This window comes from Lepisma saccharinum, chromosome 2 (genome assembly GCF_977018435.1).
Source record: "Lepisma saccharinum chromosome 2, izLepSacc3.1, whole genome shotgun sequence".
Classification (NCBI taxonomy): Eukaryota; Metazoa; Arthropoda; class Insecta; order Zygentoma; family Lepismatidae; genus Lepisma; species Lepisma saccharinum.
In genome coordinates this window covers 95,649,155-95,661,855 of record NC_139230.1, presented here as the reverse complement: position 1 = coordinate 95,661,855, position 12,701 = coordinate 95,649,155, and the positions used below count along the sequence as shown (strand labels likewise).

Below are 12,701 nucleotides of genomic sequence, written 5' to 3'. Positions count from 1 at the left end.
CAAAAAATTATTTTCTTTTCTACAACACATGGGCAAGAACAAGTGGGAAAAACAAGAGAACAAATCAACTTTTTCTACATTTCCTTGAAAGAGTATGCTCCCACAACCACACAAGCAACTACCCTGCTGGCAGAACTGGAAATGGGTGCATGTCAATTATGCATGTGAGGATAAACACAGACTTATTATTTAAACTCCAGAACACTCTCACCATCTTACCACATACATCCTACCTGACACTTTTCTAACCTTCTTGTCAGGTCACAAATCACTCACTCTACAACTTGAACAATGGCATAAGCCGCATATTGTTAAACATCTCTCTTCACCTTCTACATTCTTCATTTGCAAACACTTTTGAATGTTAGGAGTTTCCTTCAGTTTCGATTGCATATTTCCAACAGAATGGATGATCTCCCACCTCTGCTGAGGCATGTGAGAGTGAGGCCACCATCTGTACGTAGGCCCTGGCCCTCAAGGGCTATTGTGCCACAGGTTATTACTATTTTTATATTTCCAACCAGAAACTGTTTTAAGATATGTAACCCATACATTATTACAGATTACTTGTATTCTTACTTTGCATATTGTAAAAACTCGACAATCTTTAATGTATTACATAATTTAAAATGAAAAGCACCATTAGTTGTGTTTAAAAGCCAAGTAATTACTTACACCACAGGATCCTTTCAAAATATATGGGTCATCTGGATAATCATATCCTTCACAATTAACTGCGATTTCTCCAAATCTATACGAGACATCCATATCAGTCTTGCACTCCCACTGTAACAAAGACAAAATAAGTATTACCCAATTACTTTGTGTTGAATTTACACATTACACAAGAACTGGTCTAGAAAGTAAAAGAATCACACGGAAGGAATTGGATGGAAGATATACACCAACATTTCCAATGTTTTACACATGTATGACAAATTCTATTACTATCTTATGTTACTATTTCACATTTAGATTTCAATATTCATTAATAACACAGGCTTGCAAAGATTTTGTAGCATGAAATATTTAATGTGATATAGGTCAAATTAAGTGCCCTGATGTCAGATATGTTATTAGTTTTGGCATATCACATACAGATTTTATACAATTACACATTTTAATAGTGACAATGTAGCGGTAATATTATAAGAAGCGCTGTTTGTAACATTAGTAGAATGATATTTCATATATGTGAACATTACAAAATGTAGTGTCTTGTAATGTACGTATTTGTTTGTGTACTGATTAAATGACACCAACATTAGAGATATGTGCTCCTGAAGCCTCTTACCGAGGATCGAACTGGTGAGCTTCATGCTAAACGCCAGTGTGTAGACCACTCGACAAAAAGGAGCTCTAGGCATAGTTTTCTCTGCTTTCATTATGAACGAAATAATGGTTCTGTTATTGCTACAATAAGGTTTGGTTTGCCCCATGACCATGCCATTTTTGTGTGTGTAACATATCTGGGTTCAATACGAAAAACAAGAAAAACATTGAATACCAAATACGACAATACAACCTGTCCCACATGGACCACATGTTCCAATTCCAAGACCACCAACAACATTACCAGAGAGTGAAATGTCATCCGCTTAAGTACTGAAGAGGAAGAAGATTTAAGTTTTTAACCAGATTCAGAGGATGGTAATCCACAACATTTCTCTCAGTCAGAATGATTTGGTACGCGACTTAGGCCTAATTAAGAAAAGAGTGAACATATGTGGTCAAGACTGGAAGAAAAAAAAATATTTTAGCTGCTGGAACAACCTTCTATTAGTACAGAAATTGTGAAGAAGAATTGAACCATTTTTTTGTTAAGGAAAAGGAGCTTGTGTACTTGTAACGTCTGCGATCTTTTTATAATTCACAGTCGTTATATGAACCTTCTCGTTCATCCATAACTCAAAGCAGTTCTCATTTTCGCCATCAGATGGCAGGCCCAGTCTGATTGCTTAAACATCTGCTGCCACCTGGCAGAGCAAACAGAAATAGATCTGTTAGCTGGATCACCAACCAAAATATGTACTCAATACGTATCATGATTGCATAGGGTACACATAGTATTCCTTTGACCAGCTACTGCCAACATACAGTTGAGATTACCTACAAAAAGGGAACGATCCATGTTTAACCATTTTTAAATGAAGGCCACCATGACAGATTGGACTGAAGCATGTATAAAATTATATTGTTCTTTATGGATTGGATTATAAAACACTTCATGTTTGCTACGTTTATTTGACTCGTAAGCTACATTCAGGTATGTAGTGATCTGTTCTGGGACATTTTGGGCAAGAAAAGTGAATCTTATTAAAAATGGCAAACACTATAGTCTACTAGCAATTTGTGTAAATAATTTGAACGCCAGTATAACTAAATTATCAATAAAATTTGAAAGGAATTGCATACCAAGAAAATGAACCTTTTTTGTGCAAAAATGTATTGAATTAGTTGACGCAATATAGTCTAACTCCAACATAAGTGCAGGATGACTTATAATTTATTAAATTACTTTGGCAATTCTGAAAATTTAAATTTGTTGTGAACCTACAATTATTTAATGTCGGTTTTGAACTAAATGAAAGTGCTAAAAAGTAACTGCAATTAGTGTGATCAAATAAGTACATTGCTGTATCTGTATATATATACCCCCCCCCCCCCCCCGCTCTGACACATCTTTCCGCAGGCGATGGGAAAGGGCCTATATAGCAGGCATGCACGCCACTATACCCCCCGGACTCAACCTAGCCAACCAGTAACTCTTTCCTCTCCTCCCCCAAACTACCCACCCACCTTACAGTAAACACTGGCTAAAGTATTTCGTGTTTCCTTTCAACTGTTTCTGGCAACACTGACCGTAGAGACGCTACGGTCAGTATTCTGTGCCTCTACTCAAAGTGACGTCGATCTTTTATCTACCTTCTTGAAAATGCGACTCAGATCGCGAAATATTGAATTATTTCTATTCGTGTGGTAAGTGTTTACTGTCTCCTTCATTATTTGTATTTATCCGCCCTTCTGGCACCATTTCTAACCCTATTCCTGTGTTTTTTTCCTATTTGGATATGAACCCTTTTGTGTACAACTCACGCCAACTCTCCCGACTCCGGTCACTCATTATTTCCTTCACCAAATCTGTTTGTCACACACGTTTCTTACATTCATGCCTCTTATTAGGCCTTACTCCCAAAAGCCTGACACCCAAACTCCCTTTCTCAGCTATGCCCCCCGATATTCAACCCAATATTCGCCCCCTAGTGAGAAATTTTGCTGCCGAACTAACCCTAACCATGTACAAATCACAGCTCCACCGGACTCGAGAACTCTCGATTTCCATCCAGTCCCTCACCAAAATCCTCCTACTGACCCCAGGTAACAACAACAACCAAATAAACACACACTGGAACCTTTCCCAGTCCATTGCCCACAACTTGAACCAAAAACACCTGCAAAAACTTTCCATTCTCTGCAGACAAGCCCTGAATGCAGGATGCACCCTCCCCCTCCCCCTCCCACCACAACACCAACACAAAACCACATGTCCCTTACTTCCAGACCCACCCTTGCCGCTACCCACTCCACCCCAACCTACCATCTCTAACCCTGCCCCTCCCTCCCACCACACCACAGAAGAGCACCAGTCCTCGGACAAAAGATCCCCCCAGCATACTGACATTCCTCACCCCCAACCACCCACTGACTGCACCTCCATCTTGAACCTTTCCAACCACAACCTCACAACCACCGAAATTGACGTACTTTCCAAAGGTCTTACCTTCTCCCCAGCCTCCACCCCTAACAATTTCCGGCTATTGTTTGACATACAAACTTTCGCCCGCAGACTTAGGTGGACATACTTTTGGGCCAAGAATCCCCCCCCTCCAAAGCTAATCCTTCTGACATACATCCCAGTCTCCTCCAATTCTGCCCCCCTTCCCCCCATGATCCCCCCTCCCTTCCCAACAACCACCCCCTCGAAAGATACATCACCTCTGTTGTCAACAATGTTTCCGACAGTACATACCTCCAAAACCCCTCTTCCCACCACAATCTAACCCCAGCCCAGCACCAAGCCCTCCGGTCCCTCCGCAACAACCCAGACATCAAAATCCTCCCCGCTGATAAAGGGTCAACCACAGTAGTCATGAACTCCTCTGACTACGTGGCGGAAGCCTCCCGTCAACTCTCTGATTCATCGACCTACAAGCCCATTCATCTACCACACACCTAGACAAAATTCGGGATTTTGTCCTCTCCCGAGGACCCCCTGAAGGCCTATCCAATTCCACCATCTCCTCACTCATACCTGACAACCCCCGTACCCCCACTTTCTACCTCCTCCCGAAAATTCACAAACCTAACAACCCCGGGAGACCCATTGTGTCCAGCTACAATTCACCCACTGAACGCATTTCAGCCTTTCTAGACTCTCACCTCCAACCCCTCGTCCAAGCCCTGCCCTCCTACCTCCGTGACACCAACCACTTCCTCAACATCATCCAAAACTTACCATCCCTACCACCCAACACCATCCTCACAACAGTTGATGTCACATCCCTTTACACAAATATTCCCCACGCCCATGGCCTCCGTGCCACGGAATCATTCCTTAACAGCCGACCCAAACCCCACAATCCCAGCACTCACTTCCTGATACAACTAGCCAACCTTGTACTTACCTGCAACAACTTCTGCTTCGGTGACCAACATTACCTGCAGATACGTGGCACAGCTATGGGTACCCGCATGGCCCCCTCTTATGCCAACCTGTTCATGGGCAGGCTGGAACAGGAATTCCTTGACTCCCAGCAACTGAAACCACTCCTCTGGCTAAGATTCATTGATGACATTTTTCTCCTCTGGACACATGGCGAACCCTCCCTCACAACATTCCTAAACCGACTACATGAGTTCACCACCCTCAAATTCACCTGGTTCCACTCCAAAGACCAAGTGACCTTCCTCGATGTGGACATCCACATTGCGGGAGACCACTTGGAAACATCCATACATATCAAAACCAACCAACCACCTCCAGTATCTCCACTACTCCAGCTCACACCCCTACCACACCAAAAAAGCCATCCCATTTTCCCTTGCCCTCAGAGGCCAGCGCCTCAACTCATCCCCCTCATCCCGCCAAAACTACAACCTACGCCTGCACCAAGCCCTAACCAACCGTGGCTACCCCTCCACCCTCATCAACAAACAAATCACTAGAGCTAACTCCCACAACCGCACCAAACAACCCAAAACCAACCCTCCAACTCTGATCACCCAATACCACCCTCACATTACGAAAATCAGACATACCCTCCACTCCCTCCTCCCCATCCTGCACAGTGATCCCGAGACCAGAGACATCTTTCGGGAAAAACCTAGGGTCGTCTTCCGTCGCCCCCCCCCAACCTCCAAAACATCTTGGTCTGAAACACCCGCACCCCTTCCCCCAGCCCACAGGTGCAACAAACCCAGATGCAAGACCTGCCCCATACTCATCACCCTCCTGATCCCTACAGCGGCAGGTGAGTTCACCCTTCACCCTAAGGGCACCTGCCACTCATCCAACCTAATTTACACTCTCATCTGTCAAATCTGCGGCAACTTCTACCTAGGCGAAACCTCCACCCCCTTGAATCTAAGGATAAATAATCACCGGTCCTCCACCCAAAACTCCGATTTCACAGTTGCCATCCACACCAACAGCCATAACACCACCTTCAATAACTGCTTCCATGTTGCCATCATCCACCTTTTACCCCCCCCCCCCCCCCCCCGCTCTGACACATCTTTCCGCAGGCGATGGGAAAGGGCCTATATAGCAGGCATGCACGCCACTATACCCCCCGGACTCAACCTAGCCAACCAGTAACTCTTTCCTCTCCTCCCCCAAACTACCCACCCACCTTACAGTAAACACTGGCCAAAGTATTTCGTGTTTCCTTTCAACTGTTTCTGGCAACACTACTCAAAGTGTCGTCGATCTTTTATCTACCTTCTTGAAAATGCGACTCAGATCGCGAAATATTGAATTATTTCTATTCGTGTGGTAAGTGTTTACTGTCTCCTTCATTATTTGTATTTATCCGCCCTTCTGGCACCATTTCTAACCCTATTCCTGTATATATATATATATATATATATATATATATATATATATATATATATATATATATATATATATGCGTATGCGCGTGCGTGCATACACACACACACACACACAGAGCATTCCCTGACATTCACTACGAAACTCAGCGGCAAGCGGGCCAGCATCAGCGCTTGTCTTTCCCGGTGAACGGGTCCGCGACAGTCACATGCTACAGTCTGTTGTTTTTTTCGGTTTCCCTGCCTTCACTCTCTTTCCCTTTCTATTGACGTTGCAGACTGACGCCAGTATAATCTTCCCTCAAAAGTTGTGTTGTGTCGTGTCAGTGTGTCCCCAAAGGAAAAAATCATTCAGATACAAATCAGGCCATCTCGCAGGCCATTCGATTGTAGCACGATGGCCTATCCACCAATTGGGATAATGTTCGTTCAACTTGCTGAAAAACGATATTGTCCGCATCAAATTCAGGCACACCGTTGACATCGACTGAGTTTTCTACAAGGTCCGTTACCAAGGGATCCACTATGTCACGTAGAATTTGCAGGTACAGATTACCGTTTAAATTGCCATTAAGAAATAGGGGTCCAATTATGTGGTTTACTAAAATACCTGCCCACACATTAACCTTCTCAGGTCTTTGCGTATGGCCTTCCCTCACAACATGGGGATTAACATCTGCCCATACTCAAACATTGTGTTTATTAACACAGCCATTTAGGAAAAAAGAACCTTAGTCACTGAAACAGATGTTGTGTAAGACATTCTCATTGTTAGCAATCCTGTCGCACATAATTTCACAAAACTCAATTCGTCTATCGAAATCATCATCTCCTAGTTCTTGCTTTATCTGCATTTTGTAAGGATGATATTTGTGTAATTTTAACACATTACTGATAGAACTCTGTGGAATGTTACTTGCTTCATCTATTTGTCTGAGAGACGTTTCAGGGTTTATTGTCACGCATCCTATAACTTCCAACACTGTTGCCTCATCGATGTGAGGTCGTCCTGAACGTCGTCTGTCATTGACACTTTGCGTTTCACGGAACTTTTTCACAAGGTCTGAAACATACTTATGGTCAATACTAGGGCGTTTGGGATACAATTCGTTAAATCGTCTGCCTGTGGCACGGTTGTTTCTGCCACATTCACCGAAAAGAAAGATAATTTCCACTTTGTCTGCACCAGAATGCACCCTTCTGGCACCATTCATTTTTCTCATCATTGTAAACACTTTAACCACCAATACACACACACAAACAACCACAGTAATGGAAGATACAGGAAACACATTAGTAGAACACAGTGTGTACGACACTACAACTCTTCTACATCCAGTATTTCAAAGCCACTTCAAACTTTTGTGGTCCGGTATGTTAACAAGCAGAATGGTCCTGTTGAATCTTCATCGCAGAAGTAACACTGATAACTTGGTCTGGTTCGATACTCTATCTGCATTCTCCTTCAAACAAGTGAATGGGGCTTATTTTGAACATCATCTGTAAATAGTAGGTAAGCTCAATTTGACTGAGTGGTGTATGTGTTGTAACATCTTGTACACCCCCCCCCACCCCATTTGCCTTCAGTTGACATTGTACATGTAACTACGTGCCTCCTTCACCATTTGACTTGAGTTGCGATTGTGCATGTCGGTCCTTGTCCTCCTGGTAGCAATCTCAGGGAGCGTGATGATATGCGGTTTTGTGTACGGACCTTTGCCATCTCTTGGGGGTGGGGGTGTAGGTATTTGTAGACACTGCTAGGATATCTCCGAATCATACAACAGTGTAGGAACATTTATTCCAGCTCCCACTGCTGTATTATTGTTGTTATGATAAGACCTTTCAAATGACATATTCTTCAACCCCCCCTCCCCTTGCTATTTGAAAAATTGAGTCGACCCCAGCCTACCTCTTGGGGGGGGCATGAACATCATGGAATACATGTTTCGCCACTTCTTCCTATTTACAGCCTTTCTCACAATACCCAGGGTGGGGTGAGACTTTATGGACACACTGTATATTACTTAATCATGAGTTAGATGTAGCATGATCTACATTCATGTTGAAGATTGTTGTGTAAATTCATGGAGACATAAGTCTAATTAACCTTGTTGAAGCTTTTACGATTAATTTGAAGAGTATTGTTGTTGGTGAATAAATGCATGTTAATTGTTACTAGTGGAATTTTAATCATTATAATAATTCCTTGTTACGCGATTAAGTTAAAGTGTGAATGCATGATTACGAATGGTACTAGCCTTGGAATGGCATACTTAGAATTTGGAGATGAAAACTAACCATGTGTACGATCTGTGCAGGTAGTAAAATTATTAGTTACATGTGTCTCACAGATTAAGGTAACAGTAGAATTAGGCACGTTATGACCAATCAGCATTGGGCATACATGCCCACACACAAATAACCACAGGCCAACCTAAGTACAAGGGCCATTAGGTTGGCATCAGGGAAAGCTTGTGAGAGCTATTTTCCCAGAAACTTATACCCCCCACCCCCAATTAGAATCATGGCTCATGTTTACCAACCAGTTGTCACTCATGGGAGGGGTAGAAATGCTTTATTTATAAAGAACCAACCATTGTTAGGCTTACAGTAGCCATTTTGGAGAACAAAAACCATGTGCTCCAAATCACATGTTTACTAAATATTTTATTCTTTACTGAAAATCAGAGATAACACTCACCCATAGGTAAAATAATGCCTAATTTATTAAAAGTAAACTCATTTGCAATTATCTGGCATAACTAAGCCAGAAAAGCTGAGAAAACACTTTTGTTTATACTTTTTAAGCAATTGATAACTCTGCCATCTGGTGGGAGAAAGTGGCACTTCTCCCAAAGACAAGGAAAGATCTCAAAGGACTCCAGCTGGCCAATGAGAAGCCGTCAAGGCTGTGACGTCACAGAGGAGACTTTCAGATGGCCTATTGTGTTCTGAGCTTGCTATTCAAGCTCACTTGTATTACAGACCCACCTGAGAGCAGGTCTCCTGGAAGTTGCTGGTAAAATCCAGTGTGTGAATGGCCACCTGTGCCAGCAACAAAGGATACATAAAGGGAAAAGGGATCTAAGGTCCTGTTACAGTAAACACAGGCCTAAGTGTGTGTGACCAAGTGGGATATTGTGTCCACAAGTGCATTTAAGGATCCCAGTGAAAATTCAGCAAAATAGCGAGTTCTGTGTCCCTCATCCCATGTGGAAATCCAGACCACATGGTCGGCAGAACTGACGCCATAGAAGCATCCATAGGATATCAGAGAATATCCAAGTTGTTCTTAACCATCCATCCAAGAAAAGCCAGGAAAACTCATTTATCACTCCCCCAAAGCCTTTGTCACACCAAGGAAGCACATAATATTAAATTTTTAGTGTGGTGTACCCCAAATTTGTCCATGTGTCGGGATGTGGCGATAAAGAGTGAAATAGTGTGTGTGTACGGCCCCAGGTATGATTGATATAGTGTGAAAACGGCTGATATGTAAGTACAAAATCTTTTGTATATCTTTTTTGTGTCATGTACAGTGAAATGCTCATGTTTGGTGGCAGCTATGCCACAAGCGGTGTTCTTTTCAATGAATAAATATGTCGTTTAGAGGTGTCTGACCTTCTATCATTTTAGTGAATCATAAGCCTATTAAGCCCTCCCCTAGATACCGATTATTAAAGTTAGGCTAAAGTTCGTCTGTTGCTTAACAGATATCTCAGGGGATATCTGTTACTATACGGAACACCACACGTGGAATAGGGTCTGCGTGTGGCCGCGTAAAGCGTGGTTCTCTTTTGTTTTTGCTGTTTTTGATACATTATATATTTAAAGTTAACCTTTTGTAAAACCAACTTTAAAGCAACATAATATAAACAAAGCACCCCCTTAAAAACATCCCCTCTTAACGTTTAAAAATTTGATGCAATCATCAGCCGATGCAATGAGGGAACTAGTATTATTGTTGGAATTTTACCAGAGGATTTGTTGAAATAACAATGGATAGAAATACATTCCATTCTTGGACCCTCCTATAAAAAAGGGGGGCTTCTATCGTTCCTTTTTTTTTTTCCTTTTTTTTGTGTTTAGCAATTACCTTGCAACATACAAAGAGAGAGGCGATAGAATAACATAAGATTGTGATTAAGTTATTTGTTTCTAAATGTATCTGTTTTGCCCATTTGCGCTTCTTCCTCCAATAATTACTCTGGGTAAATTGTGAAATGTAACCAAGTGTCACATACTGTTGTGATATCCCTGGCTTGATTGGCTACCTAGGAACAGTTTGTGAACCAAAAAACTGGTGACCACCAGCAGAGTGGTTAGCGCATTGTGCTGTGATGCCAGGGGTCCCGGGTTCGAATCCTGGTCTGGGCATGGATGCTTGTGAGTGTCCATTCATCAATTTCATCATATCATCACTCATCCCCATCTTCGCAAATTAGCCAAAAGTGGCACAAAAAGCGAAGTAAAATAAAGCAAATCAATCAAGATTGGTGTCTATTTATTGACTAGTAAAATAAGCCTAAAAGGTGTTCTTCTTCGCAATGGCATCAACTGGCATCAGTGCCAATTGCTCACTCAACATCACTTCAAGAAACCTATGCAACTCTATCCATCGTTTTAGAAAAAAAAAATGCAATGAACATAAGTGGTATGTGTGTTGTCATCTGAAGATATGTGGGATTTTATTGGGACAGCAAACTAAATTCTCATGCTTCTTGTGCGAATGAGACAGTAGAGCCAAATACGAACACTGGACAGTTTCTAATTGGCCCAAAAGGAAAGACTTAGTGCCAGGTACAAAAAATGTAGCCAAGTTCCAATTAAATTGATAAAAAAAAAGGTAAAGTGTTCCCCTGTGCTTAGCACCACGCCATGAAGGCGTATAGGGGGTGCGGGGGTAACGCCCACACTTTCTTGATCCGGTCGTGAGTGGGGTTGATGTGATCAGCACCATGCCCCTGACTGCCTTTACCCCCCAGGGTTTCCCCCAGGTACCCATGTTATTCGACGCTGGGTGGGCGCCGGGGCCGCTTCCAACGTTAGAAAAGTTCCCGGATTTGAACAGGCCGGGGATCGAACCCGGGACCTTTAGCATGGTAGTCAGACGTGTTACCGACTGAGCCACCGCGGCAGTTAAATTGAATTGTTTAAATTGAACAACAGAATATTTTGTTACCTCTTTTACACATTTAAGTTAGGGATCATGAAGCAGTTCATCAAAGCCTTGGGCATAAATAGTCCTTCTTTCCAATACCTTGTTCAAAAATTTCTGTTGTTGTCCCAGGGAATTTTTGATGGTCTGCAGATTCGCCAGCTCATTAAAAATTCTGCATTCACAAATACCATGAATGACTTGGAGAGTCGGTCATAGGACTCGTTTATCAATGTAATCAACAAGTTTTGGGGCAACGTCAAATATGGCGGACATGAAAAGACTGCAAAAAGCCTGCTTCAAAAGCTGCAGATTCTCAGCTGTGACATGCATTTGAAGTTACATTTTCTTCACTCACACCTTGATTACCTCCCCAAAAACTAAGGGCACTAAGTGAAGCGCAGGGAGAGATATTCCATCAGGACACTAAGGAGATGGAAGTGCAGTATCAGGGTCAGTGAGATGTCTACATGATGGCTGACTACTGTTGGTGTTTATTTTATAAGGAGAATTGGCAAGACTGCAAATGCAAATCAACACAGTGAACATTTGCAATACAGCGAAGGAGAAAATAACTTAATTTGCCTGAGGTACACTTCAAATTATTTCAAGACTCAATTTATTTTCATGTTACATACTTGTTTTATTAAAATTTTGTCATTTTTTACCAGTGTTTCACACATTTGATAGTGTGGTTAATGCTGAGTATTAATGAAAAATCAGTAACTCAATAAATATTTCATGTCACCATTGTAAAAAATCCTTATGTGATATGGGAAAACTGTATGCAGATTTGAATTCAGTGCATCAAAATTAGGTAAGAATGCCTATTTACCCTTATGACACAAAACAAAAATTTTATTTCGCAGGCCTGTGTTATTTTGTTTTTAATCTGTCAGCTTGCAACTCTTCAAATACCAGTGGTGAATTCTGAAAATTGGACCTGGTTTACCACAACAATTCTTATCTATTGTATATATTTTATTATACAGTAAACCCTCGTTAACACGAATCCCAAGGGACCGAAAAATCAAGAGTTCGTGTTAAAAAAATTTGTGCTAACCGGGTTGTTGCAATACAGTTCTTTCTACAATACGTATTATGTATGTCATCATAGAAAACACTACTACAGTAATTAACTTTTAAAAAAAGTACTCACAGATCATTTTCTGGTGCAAAACAGTTCTGTGTGTGTTGTGATGACACAGATTCCCCGGATGCGGCGTGCATCAAGCACACTCCAACTTGGGATTTCCGTCTTCTACGTTTTAAATCATAGAAAAACACAACTGAATTTGTTGGTTAAATACATAAAAGCTCATTGTTGATGCTATGATCGAGATTGTCGAGCAATTCCACCCAAGTTTTAATTTTGATATTACTCATACTGGCTATGTTTTAAAGAATAGAAAAACACATATGAACACAT

General features: G+C 41.8%; 1 protein-coding gene across 1 annotated transcript in view; it reads right to left on the bottom strand.

Annotated features, from left to right (window-relative positions):
- The window catches only part of LOC145984104 (store-operated calcium entry-associated regulatory factor-like), an 87,669-nt gene that overhangs the window by 43,440 nt on the left and 31,528 nt on the right, over positions 1-12,701 (bottom strand). Inside the window, exon 4 of the mRNA XM_083117523.1 lies at positions 676-786. Coding sequence (XP_082973649.1) covers positions 676-786 — 111 coding nt within the window. The remainder of the gene's footprint in view (positions 1-675; positions 787-12,701) is intronic.